Source organism: Pithys albifrons, chromosome 4, assembly GCF_047495875.1.
Source record: "Pithys albifrons albifrons isolate INPA30051 chromosome 4, PitAlb_v1, whole genome shotgun sequence".
Lineage (NCBI taxonomy): Eukaryota > Metazoa > Chordata > Aves > Passeriformes > Thamnophilidae > Pithys > Pithys albifrons.
Window position 1 is genome coordinate 61,234,510 of NC_092461.1, and position 20,656 is coordinate 61,255,165.

General features: G+C 42.6%; 1 protein-coding gene across 1 annotated transcript; it reads left to right on the top strand.

Annotated features, from left to right (window-relative positions):
• The first annotated feature begins 1,379 nt into the window (after positions 1-1,379).
• On the top strand, positions 1,380-9,354 carry RPL7 (ribosomal protein L7). The gene is made up of 7 exons (XM_071554352.1): positions 1,380-1,487; positions 2,632-2,734; positions 3,479-3,645; positions 4,666-4,803; positions 5,148-5,257; positions 6,383-6,593; positions 9,288-9,354. The coding sequence occupies exons 1-6, from the start codon at positions 1,444-1,446 to the stop codon at positions 6,589-6,591; spliced, it is 771 nt and encodes a 256-aa protein (XP_071410453.1). The 5' UTR covers positions 1,380-1,443; the 3' UTR covers positions 6,592-6,593; positions 9,288-9,354.
• The last annotated feature ends 11,302 nt before the right edge of the window (positions 9,355-20,656 follow it).

A 20,656-nucleotide genomic window follows, 5' to 3' on the forward strand; every position in this document is an offset into this window, starting at 1 on the left:
GCATCTGCCAGCTCCAGAGGATGAGGAGCAGAGCGTGCCCTAGCGATTTCTCTCACACGTGGACGGGCAGGACTCATCCCACCGCCCCTGCCCGGTTGCAGCCGCGCCCCAAAGAGCAGAACGCTGCGCTTTCTTCCCTGCCTAGCTTCCAGTTTTCAGAGAGGTGTTTGGAGCTTTGCATTGCTGCCTCTCGGATTTAGCAGAAATGCGAGTTCCAAAGTTTTGGTAGAATGTGCAGACGACCTCTTCCTTAGCAGATATTGCAGGTGTTTTAGTTCGTATTTGCGTGCTGATTTTAATCGCCCCCTTTTGTGATTTTTCTATATGTCTTAGCATAAAATCAACACTAATACAGCTGTAACTAGAATCCCGAGCATCCTCAATAACATTCTCAAGTGTCAGTACCACCCAGCACCTCTGCGTGCTGTCAAGAGGCGACAGAACCAGCAAATGCAGAGCTCGGCACTCCTTATCCCCAGCTCTGCTGCCTGCACCTTTTACACCGGGCTGTTCTTTGCTGCTCAGAGCTCCACTCACTCCCCTTCTCCCCGCCCGTGTGTAATGATGTGCCCGGGCGGCGCCTCCGCAGGTGATTCCAGGAGCGCAGGTGCCCGGGCGAGAGACACCGACCGAGGAGGCACAAAAAAACCCGGGACCGACCGAGGACGCACAGCCCAAAGCAGCCCCAGGGCTCGCGTTGCGGTGCGGGCAGCGCCGCTCCCGAGCCCTCCTGCCCTCCTTGCCCGTGCAGGAACCGGTTCCCAGCGATGCCGCTGCCCAGCCTAATGAAAGCACGTCCCGGCACAAGCGGAGCCCGCGGTTCCCATTTCCCTGAGCATCCCGGCGGGCGATGCTGCGGGCGCAGCAAAGGCGCGCTGCTCCATCGGGCCGCAGCATCCCCGGGGTCCCCGGGACAGCGCTGGGGCCAGGGCTGGGGCCGGGCGGGCAGAGCGCGGCTGCGGCGGGGCCCGGGCGCTCTCCCCGCCGGGCCGCGGGGTCCCCGCTCTCCGCCTCATCCCGCCTCGGCACCGGGCGCGGACGGGAGGCGTCCCGGAGGTTTGGAGCACAGGCTTTAAGCCTGGAATGGGGGAAATGCTGCCTGAGGCGAGACCCCCGGGAGCCGCGGCACGGAGGGCTCCTTCCCCGCCTCCTGCAGGGACAGCCGGGGCTGAGCCGGAGCGCCTCCCGCCCGGGCCGGAACACAGCCGGCATCCGGGACACAGCCATTCCCGGGACAGCTCTCAGGACGCGACCATTCCCGGGACACGCGCAGCTCCAGCCCCCCCGGCGGAGGCGGCTCCCGGACACTTTTACCTCAGGCACTGCCTGCCTACCTCGATCCTCGTCCTGCGCTCAGGCACAACGGAGGACACCCAACTCCGGGGTCCTGGTGGTGCGTAGGGCCCCGCCTGCCCGGGCGAATGGGCTAAGAGTTCCTCGCGCATGCGCCCTCCCCTCTCTTCCGGCGCTGCGATGGCGGACAAGGAGTGAGTCTGGGCCTGCCCGCGGCATCCGCCGCCATCCTCGGCCCCCGCGCCGCCCGCCCGCTGCCCCCGCCGTCCCCGGCGCCGCCGCGCCTCCGCTGGGGCCGCCGGCAGTGGGAGGGCAGCGCCCGGCGCGGCGGAGATGGAGCCGCCACCGGCCCGGCCCTTCTGCGGCCGCCCGCCCTCGGCGAGGCGGGACGGGGAGCGGGCCCCGGACGGGCCTGGGGTGCGGGGCCGGGCCGGCGGCGTCCTGCGGGATAGGCGGGAGGGCGGTCAGGGCTGTGCTGTGGCTGGAGCAGGGAGGGATCTCCGGGCGCGCTGGGGTTGGAGCTCGCCCGGGTGGCTGTGGCGCTGTAAACGCTGCGCTGGCGAGTTTGGACGCGCTGAAGACTTTAAAGTCTCAAGGTTAAGAGGCCGTGGGCAGAAACATGCATGGAAAGTTCCAGCTTAGTATGAAGAAGAACTTACTATGCGGGTGACCAAGCACTGGGACAGATTGCCCAGAGAGGCTGTGGAGTCTCCCTCACTGGAGATACTCCTGAACCGTCTGACTGCAATCCTGTGCTGCGGGCTCTGGGATGGCCCTGCTTGTGCAGGGAGGTTGGACCAGTGACCCTCTGGGGTCCTTCCAGCCTTGCCCACTCTGTGATTCTGTGAAAATCTGAGCAAGCTGAAAGTGCTATGAAAAAAATTCAGAGTACTGCCAAATTAGCTTTTCATTTTCAAGCATCTGTTGAAATGTTAGAGAAGTTCTCTTTGAAACAGAGTGTTTTATTACAAGTTGTTCCATATCAAGGTAAGGAAAACAATTAGTCACTGGAGCGATTTCAGTCTGTGCAGTGATCCATCCCTGCAGGTTGTGTGCAACTCAGTTGGTCTATCAGGGTTCCTTCCCTTGAGTTAAAGGGGAACTGTACAGGTCCTGAAACCAGAAAATCACCTGGTTGAGTCCCAGGGATTGTCCTGGAACACTATTCTAGGTCTGGGAACAGCGGGAATGAGGAAGATGCCCCAGTGCAATGGCTGGAGGCAGCAAGGCCTGTGCACACCTTGTGTTAGAGAGTCAGCCTTGTTGTTTGTCGTGTGCAACTTCTTGGGGTTTCTTCATCTCAGCTGAAAGGTGGTTTTTGTTTCTGTTTTTCCTTAGAGCAAAGAAGGTGCCCTCGGTGCCCGAGAGCCTGCTGAAGAAGCGGCAGGCCTATGCGGCCATGAAAGCCAAACGGCAGAAGAAGATTTTGGCTATAAAAAAGGTGAATATTCTTTGACCTCTTGATTTAGGCTACTTGTCTGTTACAGTATCAGCTGCTGTTCCTGCTGATGTGCTGCAATACTCAGTGTTTAGGTCCAGCATGTTGACATTTTCTTAATGTTTTGGATTAAACTGTGCATGTTTTGGTTGATAACAAACCAGTCCTGGGCGGTTAAGGGTCAAATGTGCTGTTGTCTGTCACATTGAAATTAGTGTGGTACAAGGTAAGAGGTTACAGCTTTTGTGAGGGCAAGTTTGATGCACAATCATAGAATGTTATGGGGTTGAAAGGAGACTTAAGGATCATTTGTTCCAACCCCCCTGCCTGGACAGGGGCCCCTCCTACTGGATCAGGTTGCTCAGAGCTCCATCCAGCCTGGCCTTGAACACTCCCAGGGTTGGGGCATCCACACACTCTCTGGGCAACCTATTCCAGTGCAATAGTTTCTTCTGAATATTTAACCTGTATTTCCTCCCTTTAATTTTGTGCCCATCACTCCTTGTCCTGTCGCTGCAGTTCCTGAGGAAGGGTCAGGCATGATGGCATTGCTCAGGGCAGAGCAGCACTGCTGTGTAACGGGCTGACAGGTTCTCTAGAGCTTCTGTCAGGGTTGTTCTGCGCTGTGTGGTACTTAATCTGTGTTACTTGTGGGAAGTTCCAGAGTGTGGCACCTTACTTGAAGGTGATTTTCATGCTTTAAAGGCATTATGTGTGTGACTCTAAGCAATTTCCAATGTGTTGCAGCACCGTAAGGCACAAAGGAAACTCATCTATGCCAGAGCCCAGGCTTACCACAAGGAGTACAGGCACATGTACCGGCAGGAGATCCGGATGGCCAGGATGGCCCGCAAGGCTGGCAACTACTATGTGCCAGCTGAGCCCAAACTGGCCTTTGTGATCAGGATAAGAGGGTAAGGTTGAATACAGCTGTTAGCAATTTCATGTTCAAAAGCACTGAAGTTGGCTCTTCTGCTACCTCTGTGTTTTGAGGGCTTAAATATGTGAATAAGATAAAGCTTTCCACCAATGGCTTGGGAAGTGGTTGGCAGTATGTTGTACATACACCAGAGGCATGTTTAATTAAGTGCTAAGTAATTTTGCTGACTATTGTCTTCAAGAATCTCTGATTTTTAAAAAGGCAAGGCTGCAAATATGCCCAGACAGTTGTTCTGCCTCACCTTGAGCTCGATAAAATTAGATGCCCCTATTCCCAAACATTAGGGCAGTCCCGTGGTGTAAAGGAGAGCACTCTGGACTCTGAATCCCAAGGTCCTGAGTTCGAGTCTCAGTGGGACCGTCCCCTGGCAGTTCAATGCCTCCCTGCCATCCCATCCCGTCAGATCTTGGATGCTCAGCAGGGTCAGCCCCGGTTAGTACCGGGTGCTGTGACAGTCCCGAGGACTTCACTGTCACTGTCCAAGCTCGCTCAGCCGTGGCAAATGGACCTCAGAACTTAAAACAGTGGGACCAGTTCTGCACACGCTGTGCCTCACCTAAAACATCCACTGTGCAGGCTGGAAGGGCACACCTACGTGGGGAGAGCCCTGCCCAAATCTTCGTTCATGAAGTTTGGCTATACATATTCCCAGACATTCTACTGAGCTTTTCTTTAGTGATTTTTTAATTCTGCTTTGGTAAGGTGTTACAAAAAACTAACTGAAGATGTGATTGGAAGAATTAGGTTCAGGAGAGCACAAGACTAGTTCTAAGTTGATTCAGTACAGTACTTTCAATTGTTTTCATGGCAATAGATGTTTTAACTTAACACTGAAATATCTAGAGATAATGAGTTGGTAAGTAAGCTTGCTTGTGTCATTGGTGCAATAGTGATGGATTTTCATGTGGGAACAGTTCCATTGTGTGTTATTTTAACCTGTTAACAAGTGCTTCTGGGATGTTGATAACTGAGGGTTTTTCCCTTTGCTCTCCAGCACAAATGGTGTCAGCCCAAAGGTCCGCAAAGTGTTGCAGCTTCTTCGCCTGCGCCAGATCTTTAATGGCACGTTTGTAAAGCTCAACAAGGCTTCTATCAATATGCTGCGGATTGTTGAACCCTACATTGCCTGGGGGTAAGTGAAATGGCCAGTTTTATCTGATCAGTGTGCAAGGGTTGAGCACCTTTCATGTTTCCTATGCCAGATTTGCAGGGTATTTTTAACTTCAGTGTGCTTTCCCTGCTTTGAGTTGAAAACATGATTAAGGCAGTGCTTTTAAGGGTAATGCTTGATGGATATGATTGCACTCTTGTGCTGGTGTCTCAAGAACCTGGTGTAAGATCTGCTTCTCTGCTGCTGTTGAATTTACATTTGGACTTATGGAAATAATTTGTTATGGAAGTCTAAATCAGGGATGTTAACCTGGAATGTGGCTTGCAAAGACTTACAGTTCTTGTTTTTGAACTTGACTGTTTCAGGTACCCCAACCTGAAGTCTGTGCATGAGCTGATCTACAAGCGTGGTTACGGCAAGATCAACAAGCAGCGCATTGCTCTCACTGACAACCGCCTGATCCAGAAACGCCTTGGTGAGCACTGCTGAGCAGAACCAGAAACCAGCCTGGTGCCTTGGGCTGATCAATTAATTGGTGCTGAGCTGGGCAAGGGGCTCTGTGTGTCTCTGGAGCATACTAGTGTTTAGCTAGGATCTCTACTTCAGTTTTAATTGCTTAATGCAAAGGAAAGAAGTAACTTCTGTTACAAAGTACTGAAAACCAGTGTAAAGAATGAAATTTTAGCATTTTGATTTTGTAATTTTAAATGTGAACTCCTTGACCTTCAGGGTCAGTGGATTGTTCAACTGTGCTGCAACAGGAAAGCATCATACATAGCTTGTGACTTTCAGACTTGATGTTAGACATTATGTCTTTGACTGTCATGATCTGGCAAATGGACTTTTTAGACTTACTAAAGGAAGAGCTAGCTATTAGTGATCAGTGTGTTTAGTAATAACAAAGTGTGGTGAACTGTTGTTGGAATATAGACTGCTCCAGGAGGCTCCCTTTGCAGTCGTGCCGGGATGAATGAAGGCTAAGACTTGAACCTCACCCTTTTTTTGGTACTTGATTTGCATTTTGCATCAAATTAGGCTGTGTCATGTTTGTTCCTTTTCCAGTGCAATAGATAAACAGATTCGAAATGTACAGGTATTGTGTTATAATCACTTTTCGTTTTACCAGTGTATTTTATGAACAGTTAACTTGTAACTTGTTGCTGAAGACGCTATAAAGGCATTAAGGAAATATGCTGTTGCATTATTCAATAGCCTAACTAAATAGTACTGTGAATTCCTGTGAGCTGCACATGGCTATGGTTTAAGTGTATTTAATCTAACCTTTCTTCAAAGAACACAGTCTTATTTTCCTCAGATTCACTCAGTGTTGGGTTTTTGTTGTTCCTCATTCCTGGTTGCAAATATTTAATAGTTGAAACTGATGCCTCTTGCCAAATATGCCAGCTAGATGTTGAATTGGCTGCAGCTAATCCATTTTAATTGGAAAAGTCAGTAATTCAGTTTCATGACAGAGTGAGTGCTTTCTGAGTTCCTGAAGTTTATCAGAATCAGTAGGCATGACAGTAACAACATGATAATTTTCAGCTTGTTATTGACCAGTGGCTCTGTAGTCCTTCTGAAAACTGTTTCTGAATTTTAGGAAAGCTTGGCATCATCTGCATGGAAGATGTGATCCATGAAATCTACACTGTTGGCAAGAACTTCAAAGTCGTGAACAACTTCCTTTGGCCCTTCAAGTTATCCTCTCCTCGGGGTGGAATGAAGAAGAAAACAATCCACTTCGTGGAAGGTGGGGATGCTGGTAACAGAGAAGACCAGATCAACAGACTCATAAGAAGAATGAACTAATGGTGAGATGTTGCCAAAGGCAATCCAGTGTTCCAGCTTTGCCCTGTGGGCTGCTGCCATTCATGTCAGGCTTTCAAGTCTTAACAGATGCTCACTCATGCTTGGGTGGTACCTGCAGTGTAAAGCTACTTGGACAATGTAGTGTTCTGGTTTTATTTTTGAAGTTTTACTTAAGCTTAAACATTTGTGAAGATAAATTATCTTTGTAGCTGGTATGTTTAGGAAATACAATATGTTTAGGAACTTTTAAAACTTATGATGGGAAGCCTTGAGACCTTGCCCAAACTTTTAGCCCTTATTAATTAATTCTTAATCTTGTCAAACTACAGTGTTCTCTTCATGTTGTCTATTAAAGCTTCTTTAGGACTGGTCTAAATTTTCAGCTTGTTCAAACCAGAATGATTTGATTAAAACTTTAATGTATAATGACCAAAATGGTAATTTTGAAAAACAGATTTGCCCATTTGAGTAGTCTGTCCATTAGAAATGGGAAGGTTTATCAACATTTAAGGTAGTTTGACAATGTCAGATGAGACCTGAAGGTAGGATCTAGTTCGAACAATCAGTCTCATCTGTTGTCGTCTCTCTGCTGTTTCTGTTCTGGGGGAAAAGGCCTGGCCATTTAAAGCCAGAATTTTTTCAGAGTTCTTGTACTTCCCTTTGCTTTTTACACACTAAACTCACTTTAGTGTTGCCCATGTCTTAATTTCAGTCAAGGATAAATGCCCTTTTGGTGTGTCAGGTATGCTGAAATTCAAGAAAACTTGTTACTGTTAGGGTACTTGGAAAGGATAACAGGCAAGGACCCAATTTTCCCCAAGTCGATTCCTCCAAAGTAAAGGAGTTTTGATAGGTTTGTTGAGGTTTTTTTGTTGGTTTTTTTTTGTTGGTTGTTTTTTGTACGGTTTTGTTTTTTCTTTTACATCAGATGTGCAGTTTACTTTGGAATTCCTAACGCCCAGAGGGTTGGTTAATAAAAAAATGTGCATAGTGTTGTGAATTTACAGTGTAAAACAGATGCAGTTGCTATTTGGGTGAGTTCTCAGAAATTAAAATTTCTGAAGGGAGGGAAGTTTTGCTTTCATTTGTTTTTTTTTCTCAGATTTTTAAAAATATTCTTAGCCAAGAAGGCACAGCAAGTTGAGCTGATTGTGGTCTGCTATCTGTCCAAGGAGTGAAAGGAGATCTAGGAAATACTTTCTGATTGACAGCTTTTATTCTTGGAGCTTTTTTGTAGGCTGCTCTCTTCCTCAGTTTTCACATCTCCAGGCTTCTTTCATGTTGTGTTTTTACCTCCATCTGTGAAGCCAGCACAGTTTTAAAGCACTGGTTACATGGCCTGTGGAAATTTGCACTTTAGGAAAATAGTTGCTCACTGAGGACAGTGTTCTTATTTGTAAAGGGTTTTAGCTCAACCAATGGGAAAAAGGGAGTAACTTTGACAAGCAGAATTGCTGTAACGTTTGGTGCCTGGGGTGATGTTTTGTTGCTCATACCAGTATTGTAGAGATGATGTTGCTGATGGCAGAAAGTTCAGTACGTGCAGACTTTTCCCAAAAGTTGGTGCATGAGGCTTCATAACCAAGACTGAGGAAAACTAGTTTCACCCTGTGCTCCTGTCTGGTTTCTGAGCATCAGATGGAAACTGCTGTTTTAATGGAAACACCGCAGCTTTTATGTCAGGATAGATCCTTTCTCCTCCATCTTCCCTGCCAAACATCAGGTGTATACTAGTGGTCTTGTTTTGAGGAGCCTTCCCACAGGAGGGGAGCATCTAGTTCACTGTTGCAGTAGCTGTAAATGCCTGTGAGGGTTAGTGCTGAGGGTGATACATGGGCAGAAAAACTAAGGATATTCAGCTGATGGCTCAGCTTTTTCATTGCACTCAGAACTCAGCATTTCACATAAGTGACATACATTAGGGCTTTACTCTCCATCTTTTTGACCTGTAGTTTCTTATGCTTATAAGCAGTTAGTTGTTCTGCTTGAACTGCAAACATACATAACTGTAAATCTAACATAACTGATAGTTTTTGTCCCTTCCACACTCTATTCCTGCTGTTTTCCTACTGTTTTGAATGCTTAAAGTACAAGTAGCCTACATGTAGAAAAAATGTCATGTCTGCTGGGTTAATGGGCAACTGTATTTGTGTTTATTTCTTATTACTTAAGTGATAGTCTCAAGTGACTTAAAAAATAGACTTCCAGAACTGATTCCTTCATATAGGTAGGGGGGAAGAGGATGGTACTTGATAGTAAATTTTGACAATTCAGCATTGGCAAAATACTGAGTTTCATTAGTTTTCAAACCAACTTTACAGGAACTGGTCTCAAGCCAGTTTTTTTGTTTCGTTTTTTTACGTAAGTAGTGCCTGAAATCTGCCGCTCTCTCATTTTAAGCATGAGTTAGAATATGCACGATGTCTCAGCACCTCTTTAAACACCAAGTACAGGCACCAATGGTTCAAGGTAGAAATGTTTAGCCTGTTAGGTCTGGCACTTGAAATCTGTGTTTTCAGTGAAGTTAATCTAGGAGTTAGTTACTGTGTGGGTGACTACTGCAATCTTAAATCCAGTGAAATTAGTGTGTTTTCAGCCCAAATTATAAATGTAAAAATATATTAATTTTTTATGGACCAAAGTAATTTCAGATCTACATGTGCCTAATGATACCCTTTTCTTTTTTTCCCTTGCAGATACAGATGCCCAGCTGCAATATTTCAAACTCTGGTCTGTTAATAAAAAACAATCTTGCACAAAAGAGTCTGTTGTCTTGATTAGTCTCTTTTTATGATCCTCTTCTGAAATGTGGTGGTTGCCAGGTTCACTTTGGAGTAACCTGTTTCAGAGAGCCTTGTATAGTTTTAATTAGCAATATGTAGATACTGTTCAACCTTCATTAGGAGAAAGAAACTTCAGAAGCATTTGTACAGATAACAGATGAAGTTTCGAGAGGCAACAATTACTTATTTTTGTTGTGATTAAAAGTACAGTAAATGACATACAGAACTGTGTGCTGTGAAGGGGACAGGATTCCTACTGTAATTGTAGGGCACCAGAAAGATGGGTGAAAATGTTTCTATGTGAAGAAGCAAAGCAGCAAGTGTAAATCAGTGCTTAACATCCTAAGATCCTGGTTTCAGGATCATAATTAATTCCAGCTCTAAACATCTTTAGGTATTTTTTACCAAAGGAAGCATGAAATACTTTTATGAAATAGCAAATAATTTCCACATTCTGGATAATTACTCAGTTTAATTACATAATTTAGTTGCAGTGTTTTACTGCAGATATTACAGAAGTGGAGACTGCAGGACATATGAGGATATGAGCAGTTGCTCGTAATGTGTAGGTGTAGCAGGGAACAGATTTGTAACTGGGACTGGTAAGACATGTAACTGCATTCAAAGTGATTTCTCATCTTGCAAGCACTTTGCTGGAGGAGTGTGAGTCTGCCAAGGCATTTGGTGCAACAGATCAACAAGTTGTGTCTGACTGAAACACTTGTCTCAGGTACAGGCAAGCTGTATTTACATCACCAGTGAAGGATCTCCATTTAAAAATCACTGGCATTGGTTTTTATTGTTTATGCCAGTTTGTGGAAGAGCTTATTTCTGCACTTCAGTTTAAATGAGTTTATTGAAGCTTGTCAGAAGCTAGTTCTGTTTTAAAATATTATAGTTGGGGTGCTTTTGTTTGTGAATGTGGTTGGGAACTGGCAAAAGAGCCGAGTGTCAGTCAGATGGGTCAGTGCTTCCAGGTACTCGAACAATCTGAACTGGTGATTTCCCTGTTGAGTCGAGCTTCAAAATACAGTAACACAATTTCTTGTGTCTAAATATGGAAGTACCGGCATCTTTGTCCATTTAAGCTAACTGCACTTAATCAGAATTCAGCATTTCCTTACAGCTATTTAGTGAAAGTAATTAGACTACTGGCAACATGCTTGAAAGAGACTTAATGAGTGTGAGTTGAAAACCATAAAAGTATTTCGTTCGGCATCTCCATGAAGTGATAAGCTGTTTTACAGGGAAAAAAGCATTTTCATAATGTTGCTGAATGAAGGGAAAAAATGGTGAAAGATGTAATAATTCACTTTGCACAATTAATGGTATTGATCTTGTAAGAGTACAATCGTGCTCTTTTCAGTTTAGAATTGCACCAACAAGCAATGTAATCTGCATGTCAAGGAAGATGTATCTGAGAAAAGTCTATTGGATTCATTATCCCTGTTCGTTTGTTTCATTTAGTAGTTTATACTTTGCTACAGTATTTTCAGTTATTTTCCTCTGACTTGTACATCTGTTCTAGTATATTAACAGAAAAGCATTTTGTGAATATGATGAAGCCATACAAATGGATAGCAGACACTGTATGATAGATATAGAGAATCAAAGATTAACTGTGACAAATTAGTGCTGTACAAGCTTGTTTCGCTGATAAGAGTGCCCTATAGGTCCCAGAATTTGTTCAAAGGAGTACGTGGACTAAAGCATTAGTGAGAAGAAAGTTAAATTAGTTTTCATGGTACTTAAGCAACTCATTTTTCTTGCTTGCCTCTGAAATCCTCTTTCAGATAACAGCTGCAAAATGTTGGTGTGGAAACTAATACTAAAGTTTAGCTGTATTTAAGCCAGTAATGTGCTGTAGTTGGTCACCTTTTATAGTAGCGTAGCTTTCAGGACTTTTGGTATTGCTCTTCAGACATGTCCCATAGTAGGCATTTACGGAAACAGCTCAGTAAAGTGAGCGAAGTCCAACAGAAAATGTGGCACTATCCACTTACTTACTCCATGCACGTGTTTTGGAGCATTTATGAGGTAATTTGAGTTAAAAATATAGCAGAGAGACAATAATTTAGTCCCTAAACAGTAAATAATGCAGATCCTTTGTCAGCATTCTATGACAAAGTTCAGATTCTTGGAAACGTGCTGTTACTTGCTTGCTGTCCATAACTGCCAGCTGCTGACACATTCTGAAATAAAATTTCTGTGAACTCTTCTCTTTCAGAATGACCAACATCTTCCTGTTAGTTCCTCAGAACTGAAGCCAGAAGCTTTACCTAATAGCTATTGGAGAAGCAGCAGGGGACTGAAATGCTAACAACTCAAATTCTTCAGGCTTGCTAAGGTTTATATGCTTTACAGTTAATTGATATTCTTTTCTTTGCCAGCGCCCAGCTTATACAGCCTGTTTCACTATCGCCAAGTGTAAAATCATACATCTGGAAATGGAATGGGAGCCCATCCCAAGGATCAGTGTTTCGAGAGAAAGTTAGGAGACGTGATGGATAGTCAGCTGAACATAAGTTCCCACTTGGCCAAATGCAATTCTTGGATGCATTAAAAAGGGAATATCAAATGGTATGGGGGAGGCAATAGTACTTTTGTTCCAGTAGTGCTTACACTAATGCCAAATGTAGTATCCAGTTCTTGTGCCAAAAATCAAGCAAATGCCTTAAAATACTCGGAGAGCTTACTTTGAGGTCAGACATGGTTACGAAATTAGTATCTACCTACAATTACCTCCATGAAGAAAAGTAGTTTGATAACACAGAATTCTTTGATCTAACAAAGCTGTAATAGGATGAAATGTCTTGAAATTGAAGCCAGATAAATTTTGGGATTTAAACAATTCTAATGGAACCTAATTAGATACTGGAACACTTAACCAGCGGTGTGCCAGATTCTTTGTCGATGGTCAGTTCTAAATAGAGACTTGGGGTTTTTTCTTCCTGTAAAGCATATGCTATACCTCTGAGAGATTTGTTGAGGGTAGTCCTGGAGGCCTGTCTTACTCAACAAAAGTTACTAACTACAGGCTCTTCAAGTACTTGAGGGAGACAAGTTAGAGCTATGTTTTTAAGGTGGCCACCCCGAGTGGCATTCAGGATGGTGGTGGTGAGTGGTATGTGCTTCACAAAGCAACTTGGAAGTACCATGGTGCACAAAATGGTGAGTCAACGGAACCTTGGGATAAACAGGGGGCAGGAGAAAGATGTTAGGATTTCACAGACCTTTTGCGGACTTCACTGCTTCTTCCTTGTTGGAATCTAGATCTTGCAGCTCTCTCCTGAGAACTGGGACCAGCGTGTTAAGAATTAAACAGTTGCTTACTGTCCATGTTGAATTCCCAGCAAGCAAAGTGGTATTCTTACTTCATACATTAGGTTTGCTTACACTTAGGTAACTAGGTGCATGGTTTTGTTCAAACTGTTCCTCCCATCTCCCAGTTTCCAGAAGACTGTCCTTTCTACAGAACCGTTCGTGAGAAAACTTGGCATGTTGCTCCTTATTGAAACTGCACCAAAGTCTAAGGGAGAAGATCCCGATTTTAGCTCAGATTAGGAGACTGCAAAGCAGACAGAGATATGAACCTGAAAGCAGTCAAGCTTAGAAAAGAACAAAATTATAGTCTCCTGAACCCCAGGCAAAATATTCTGCTTTACTAGTTTTGTCAGGTCTAAGTTGTAGTGAGGATTTTTCTTCATGGATCTTTTGCGTGATTGTGCCCATTCTCTTTTGTGATGGTCCCATTCTTGGCATACTTGTTTTTTTCTAAAGGCATTTGTACTACACCAGCCTACTCCAGGCATCTTAGATCCCCCAAACATGCAACTTTAGATGTAGGTAAGCTCTTACATGCTGCAGTTTTTCATGAGGGAAAAGTCTGAAAAATGAAGCACTGACCTCATTGATTGCAACTGCTGAGAAAGAACTGAGATGTTCAGGAACAATTTTCTACACAAAGCCTGTAGTTTTCCAGTCTATCTGTAGATCATCACATCAGCCATTTCTAGCCTAATCCATGAAAACTAAGTAGTTGTGACCTTGGTCATACTGCAAATAAGGAAAACCTCAGAGCTGAGAGATGTAAACCATTTTCCCCGATTTCTTTTTCTAAAGATAAAAAAATCTGCATTTGCAGGTTTTTGCAGTCCAAATACTGTGAAGTATTTCTTCATATAAACTACTAATTGCTCGAAATATCTTTCATTATGAAATAAGTAGGTACTTGGAGGAAAACAATGAGAAATCAGGGTGTGTGCAGTCCTAGGGCAATGGGGTGTATGTGGGGAAAAAGCCATTTGCAAATTTAAATCTGGGGTATAGGAAGAAAAGGGAGCAGAGGGCCATGTAAGCAGCAGTGTAACTCTTCACTCACTTAGCACTGTTTTGGCAGTACAGAGGGGCTGTAAATCCAGTTTAACTAGCCAGCATGCCACATGCTTTACATGTTTCCCATCCTCAGTTGCTCTGGCAGTCAGAGGTGTGTTGTACAACTTAACTAGTCTTTGGAGTCTGCCTGGAATGCTGGATGTCTCCTGGTGAGTGTGTGCTGCCCAGGCCCTGCAGCGCTGTCGTGAAGCTCTACCCATGGCACATTCCCATTGTTACTGCACTTTGTTAGCAGCTGTGCAAGGATTATCTCACTGACATGTATGATGGCAGCTGTTATCCACAATATTCTGCTCTTCTTTTATTGCACTATAAAATCTAATTGAAGTTTCCAAGTCCTGATCACTCTGATATTTCATTAATAAAATAACACAGTAGTACCTCATAATTTCAGCACAATGCATGTTTAAATTTTTTATACTAATACTTTATATCACATATCATCACAACCAGGCCTTCAAGATAAAAAGAAATAAGATATAGTGAGCCAAGAAAAGTAGGAAAATGGGATTCAAGGAAGGCTCTAAGCATTTCTACTTTTAGTCTGAAAAACAGAATCTTTTTTAACTTCTTTTGCTAGGCATTATTTAACACAACAATGATAAAATAACATGTTTAACTAGAATATTGGTACTTTTTTGTGTCAGTCCTAATTTTGTAATTTTAAGTACTTTTTAAAACTTGAAATGCTTTTTTTAGATTTTGATATGTCTTCCTATTACTGAAATATAGTAGAAGAGGCTTTTCTTTATACACAAATGGTCTCCTAATACACACACACACTTTGTGGAAGAAGCCATCAGAACTGAAAGTGCATAATCACAGCATCATAGAATAGTATCCTCAGTTGGAAGGGACTCATAAGGATCACCAAACCCAGCTCCTGGCCCTGCACAGGACAGCCCTAAGAAGAACACCACATGACTGAGTGTTGTTCAAGTACTTCTTGAACTCTGTCATGCTTGATGCTGTGACCACTTCCCTGAGGAGCCTGTTCCGGTGCTCAACCATCCCCTGGGTGAAGAATCTTTTCCTAATACCCAGCCTGAGCCTCGCCTGGCACACACATTGCATATTCCTTCAGATCACCAGAGAGAGATCAGTGCCTGAAAATAGATAGTGGAAGACAGGTCAGTTTGTTTTAGTTAGGCATACCAAAAGTTAATTATGCGTTAAAAAGAAAGTAAACTAGCTATATAGTAATGTCTATGTCAGTTACATTCTTTACTCGCAAACTGAAAGAGACGGAATATAAATGTTCCATTTATTTACAACTCAAAGTGTTGCAGGTGAGGGGGTTTAGCTCTGACCTGAGCACAGTGTTAACTGGTAGATGATGTTACTTTTATCATTCTGGTTTAGTTTTAATGATTGCTTTGTCCATTTAGAGCCTGATGGTTCTTTGAAGTTCTGCATGATCTTTGCTGTTTTCCTTCTCATGACTATCTCTGAAACTATTGCTCCAATTAAATGTTTTGAGGACATGAAACTTAGTAGGCAAAAGTCCCATGAAAAAGAACACAACACTCCTTTAAGCCTTTTATTTGCTTTTACTTACTGTATAAAACTAAAAGTTATCTGTCTAGATGTGGAATGACTCCACAGAATATGTATTTTGCAGAGTACTTCCAAACTAGTTTGCTTCCAAAGCATTACAGAGAAGGACTGAGTTAACAGTTTTCTAGCATCTCTGTCCCAACATCTGTGTGTTCTGTTGGACTACAGTCCCTGGCTTTCCTAAATGAAGAGTAAATATTTCTAACTATTGCCTCCATTTCTAAAGCCTTTCTGTGCAGTGTTCTCAGTAGACATTGAGGTACTTCACTGCTCACATCGGTGCTGCCCTTTAATTTCTGCTGGGAGAGCAGACCTACTCAAACAGGACTTGCCAAGGCTTACCTACCAGACTTGCAGCCCAGTCAAAGCTCAGCCCACAGAAGTAGGAGGTGAATGTGCAGCCTGGGAAGAAGCCTCTAAACAGTGTCAGGGAGCCAGTAGCTGTGGCTGGGAATGGGATTTGTGCCAGCTGGTGTACTGTGACCAGTGAGGGCTCTGAAGCCAGGTGTGTGCAATCACAGAGGAAGAGGTGTTTTGGCAAGCAGGGTTGGGACCACCCAAAATCCTGTCCTAGATTTAGTCTTCATGGACATGAATCCCTGGCTGAGGTTTCCAGAGGTACCTGGAAAGGTAGTAATGGTCAGTGCTCCTTGTAGCAAATTAGTCTAGCACACTTACCTGGGCAAAGGTTGTCTATGTGTATTCAATAATTTTCTGTGGCTCAGATTTAATTTCACATATATAATTCTGCAGCAAAAATTACCTACACTTCTTAGAAATTCAGTTTTTCTGAATAATGACTATGCTTTCTTTTGAACTAAGCATTACATGTGGTCTGAGTTATCCTACTATAGACTTCAATTGTGGATGTTAAATAAACTTAGAATTGACATAAATACAGAGATTCTTTGCCTCCCCAAAATGTGCTTTACTCTGGACAGACACAGTAGGAGAATTTTAGGAGACAGTTTGGGCTGCTGTAGTCCTTCAGGACTGAGCTCGTAGGTACACTTTAAAACCTGATTGGATAGTTATCTGCAAAGGGAACTGGGTCCAGAGCCAGGTCTGAGCCAGCAGTTTTCAGCTGGAGTGAGAGTTGGCCTGGACTAGCTGAGAGGCAATATTCCTGGACTACTCCTCTTAGCTTTGCTCTTTTTGCTATATTCAAATAAGTTAGACCCTCTTTTAAACATCAGTCACTACTTGCTTTATTTAAATTAAATTGGCTCATTTTTCCACAGTTTTTACCCCTGGGTTCTGTGAAAATTTAAGCTGTGAAAAAACAGGAAATGAGAATGAAATAAAAATTTAATTTCTATCCCTTCCCTTTTTTATTTCTTTTTCACCAAGCCTATTGATTCTCCACTATACAAGTAATCTGGATTAACAGTTGGTTGTGTTTGAGTAGCAAGCCAAGACCTCAAATAAATTTGCAGAATTTTTGTTCTGGATGCTCTACTAGCACTTTCTGAAAGACTGTTGTTGCACTGAAGAAAGTACGAACTGAAAAAAATGGAGCTTGTAAATCAAGTAATGGCACATACATGTGATCATTGAAATATAATCTTAGTGAATAGTGTTACATTAAAAACTTTTATATGTAGTTAGATTTAAATACATGTTTTGCTAAATGCCTAGATTATTACTGGTTTTGTTAATTCCCTTATTGCTTTCTTTAATTCTTTCACAGAACATGCATGCTTGAGCAAAAGGGACAATTTCTGCCACAGTTACATTTCCAGAATGCAAATTTTGATTGTAGTTTTTAGTTTCTTTCCATGTTTTCAATCTGAGTCTTCTTGAATGAAGATTTTGCAATAGGAATGAACTTCTCTTAGCTTTTGCTCAGAAGATGAATTTTTGAAGTGAATGTAGGTTTTTTCAATGATAAGCTATCACTTCTGAAAAAAATAATAAATATATTCATTTTTTCTTCCTATTTTTTATACAGTGTGTTTTAACAGTATAGATAAAGGTGTGTGGGTAACATTGTCCTACATGGGAAATGGCCATAAATCTATTAGAAAAGTCTGTGTATCTCTGAAGAAAAGCAGGTCTTCAGCTGCGAATCAGGATGATGAAATTCTTCCTCCACAGATTATTTTTCCCTAGGGCTCCTGTTATTCAGCCATCTGCAATGTCTCCTCTTGAAGTGCTGATCTTAAACCTGTGTATTTGTAGTACAGAAGCACTGTCATTAAGACCTTCAGGACCCTATCGAGATGCAGAAGTTAATGGTGCTGACAGCCCTATCAGACAGAAAGGCTCCTTCTGCACTAACATGTTGTGGAAATGTTCCTCCTGGTAACACCCTTGTTCAAAGCTACACATAGCTGAAGGCAATTGCTCTAGTATGTTGAAACTACTTTATTTCAAGCAATTGTGAGACTGAGATCCAACAATACTACTATTTGTTACATGAAATTTCATTAAAATTGCATCCAGAGCAGGCTTTGGTTGGGAAGAGAAAATAGCCCCCAGTTCAAAAGCTGCTCACTATCCATCTGGAACCTTCACAAGTGAAGTACTGTTCCTGTATTCAATTTATGGTTTTGGATGCTGAGAAATACCTGTGAAGTAGGATGTATCAGAGCACCTGCCAAGCTATAACCTCTGGCAAAATTTTGGTCACTTTCTGAAAGTTCACTTAGACAAAGCCAAAGCACTTTTCAGCACGTGTTTCATGGGGTCTACATTCTAGGAATGGCTGGGAAAGGCAGGGCACATGATTTAGAAGAACTAGTAATCTAAATTAAGATAGTCGTAGATACTCAGCCTCATATACCTTTTGGTAGCTTACACAAAGCCTGTAGGGACATGGCAGGTGACTGTACCACAGTCAGTTTGTAAATTAATCTCTAGATGGAGCCAAAAATGCATGAGTTTTGCAGACAACGAAATGAACTGAAGATTTTTTTCTACCAAATGTCTACAGCTGTGAGAAAAACATCTAATTCCATATCAGATCTTTATATCCACCTGAAAATTTTTGAGGGTCCTTACTGGGGTTTTCAGGGCTTAAAGCCTAAAAAGGTTCTGTGCTAATAGTCTAAACAATTGCATATCAGGACATTACTGGGTAATGTAATGCTAGGATCCTTTTTCTCAGTGTCAGTCTGCACCTGTGCATCCAATTACATACAGAAACTCAGCATTTAAATCAGTATGAAAATGGCGCCTCCTGCAATATCTGCCTGCACATTAGAATTGTCTGAATTGTCAGCATTGATAATAGCTAGTCACACACGTTCTCTTTTGGTGCTGTTTTTATGGTGTGATATCTTGTTTCCTTGTCATTTACTAGCCCACTGTTTTAGAAAAGCATTTACCAGCTATGTCGTATACTCAGAGTTAAGGAACCTCAACACTGTTATTGCATGAGTTTAGGAAAAAACATCTTTTCCTCGAGAAAGGGATTTCCAGAGTGCAAATATAACATTAAGGAAAAATAACCCCTGATTGGTTTTATATGTTATTCTTGATTATTTTTCTAAGGTAGAACATATTAGACTGCTTGAAGAGGCTGTTTAAAGTTGTGTTTGTTCTCATTTTCCCCTCACACAACTTCATAGAAATGTGTGGTTTCAGAGTCTCACATTGGTCACTGATGTATGTGGAAAAGTAGGAAAGCATCTATGTTAAAACTGACCAAATTAAAACCAACTTTATGAGCTCTCAACATCTTTTTTTTGGCACAAAACCTCCTCTATCCTGCTGTCTAACTGGAGTTGAAGGTGGCTGCACTATGGGACACCCCCTTTGCAGCCAATCCTGTAACAAAATACAGTGAGTTTGTGCCACATTGGGTTAAGACTAAGAGAAAACTACAGCTCTCAAAAATACAGCTTTCTGCACTGTCTGTGAAAACCTGCTTAAGACTACACGATCTCAGGATCATGAAACAATTGCTGTCTCACAACTGCTTTCTTCCTTGGCAAAAAGATAAGATTCCAGCAGTTACTGTGCTCACAGGTGCTGCAGAATAGCCAGCGAAGCAAGTCAAGAACCATGAGCTTTGCCTTGCATGGAACTGATCTGGCAGTAATTCTCAAAGAGATCCAACCAAGTAACCCTCAGTTGCTCAGTCCAAAGTCCCACACCACCTCATTTAATTTCTGACTATATTGCCTGAGATAATTCCTATTTTCTGACAGTAATACATGCTGAGTAATCCAGAAACTTTTTGCCCCAATTAGTAGAGGATTCTTACTCATATCATGAGACTGAGGGAAGAACTGCAAGTGTGTCTATCTCTCTGCAGACTCAGTTGCAGGCCAGTAACTGCCTTTGCTCAATCTGTTGCTGAGGAAAGGTGTCCATTAGAAGACACAAAATGTGAAAGCAGTTATGGGCACTTTGTCCAGGTAATAAAACCAGAGTCTGCTCCAGTGATTTATTCCTACCATAGTGACCTGAAAAGAGAGAATGAGGTATATCTGGTTAATGTATGCAGAGAGTGGCTTTGCATACTTTGAATATGGATAACTGTACTAGGTAATATGGCAGCTCTATTTCTACCTTGGTATTCCTCTGTGATTCCTGGCAAAGCACCAGGAGTCGAATAAACATTCACAGTGAAATAGCAAATAGTAGAACTCTAGACTCAGAGTGACAATGAAATGTGACTTCTGTGAAAAGAAAAGTGTGCTCTGTAGTGGCAAGGAGCTAATTTAAAATTAAATGAGAACTTGGATAACTAATAGAGATGAATAAAGGAAAAAGTAGTTTGGAAGGAAGCTTTTGAAGTCAATCATCTGCTTAAAGTACAGTAACTTCAAAGTAAGGTCAGTTTGGTCAGTCCCTTGAGTTTTGAAATTCTTCAGGCATGAGAATTTTACAGTCTTTCTCCATGCTACCCAATTATTCTCATGCAATTAATTATCTCTCTTGTAGCATATGCCAGTTGCTTTTGTTCCTTTTGCTGTGCACTTCTTTCATGATAGAGTCTGGGTCCATTCTCTCTAAACTCTATTTAGGTATTTCAAGGTTACAATTAGATTCCCCTCTCTCTTCTTCTTTAGCCTTCTTGTCTATGGGCTAAACAAACTGGTTCCTTCAGTCTCTTGTAATATATACCCATGGTGACAGGGTTGGAATGAGATCGTCTTTAAGGTCCCTTCCATCCCAAACAACTCTGGGATTCTATGATTTTATGGTCCTACATACCACCTACCTGAATACCTTAGTAGCCCGCTCAATTTCCTTTTTTGTTGACATATCTACTGGGAAGCCCAAAACTGGACACAACATTCCAAATGGAGCTTTGTCAGTGCCAGGTAAAGGAAAGTAATCCCGTTCTTCAGTCTTTTTCTTGCATCTTTTTTAGTGAA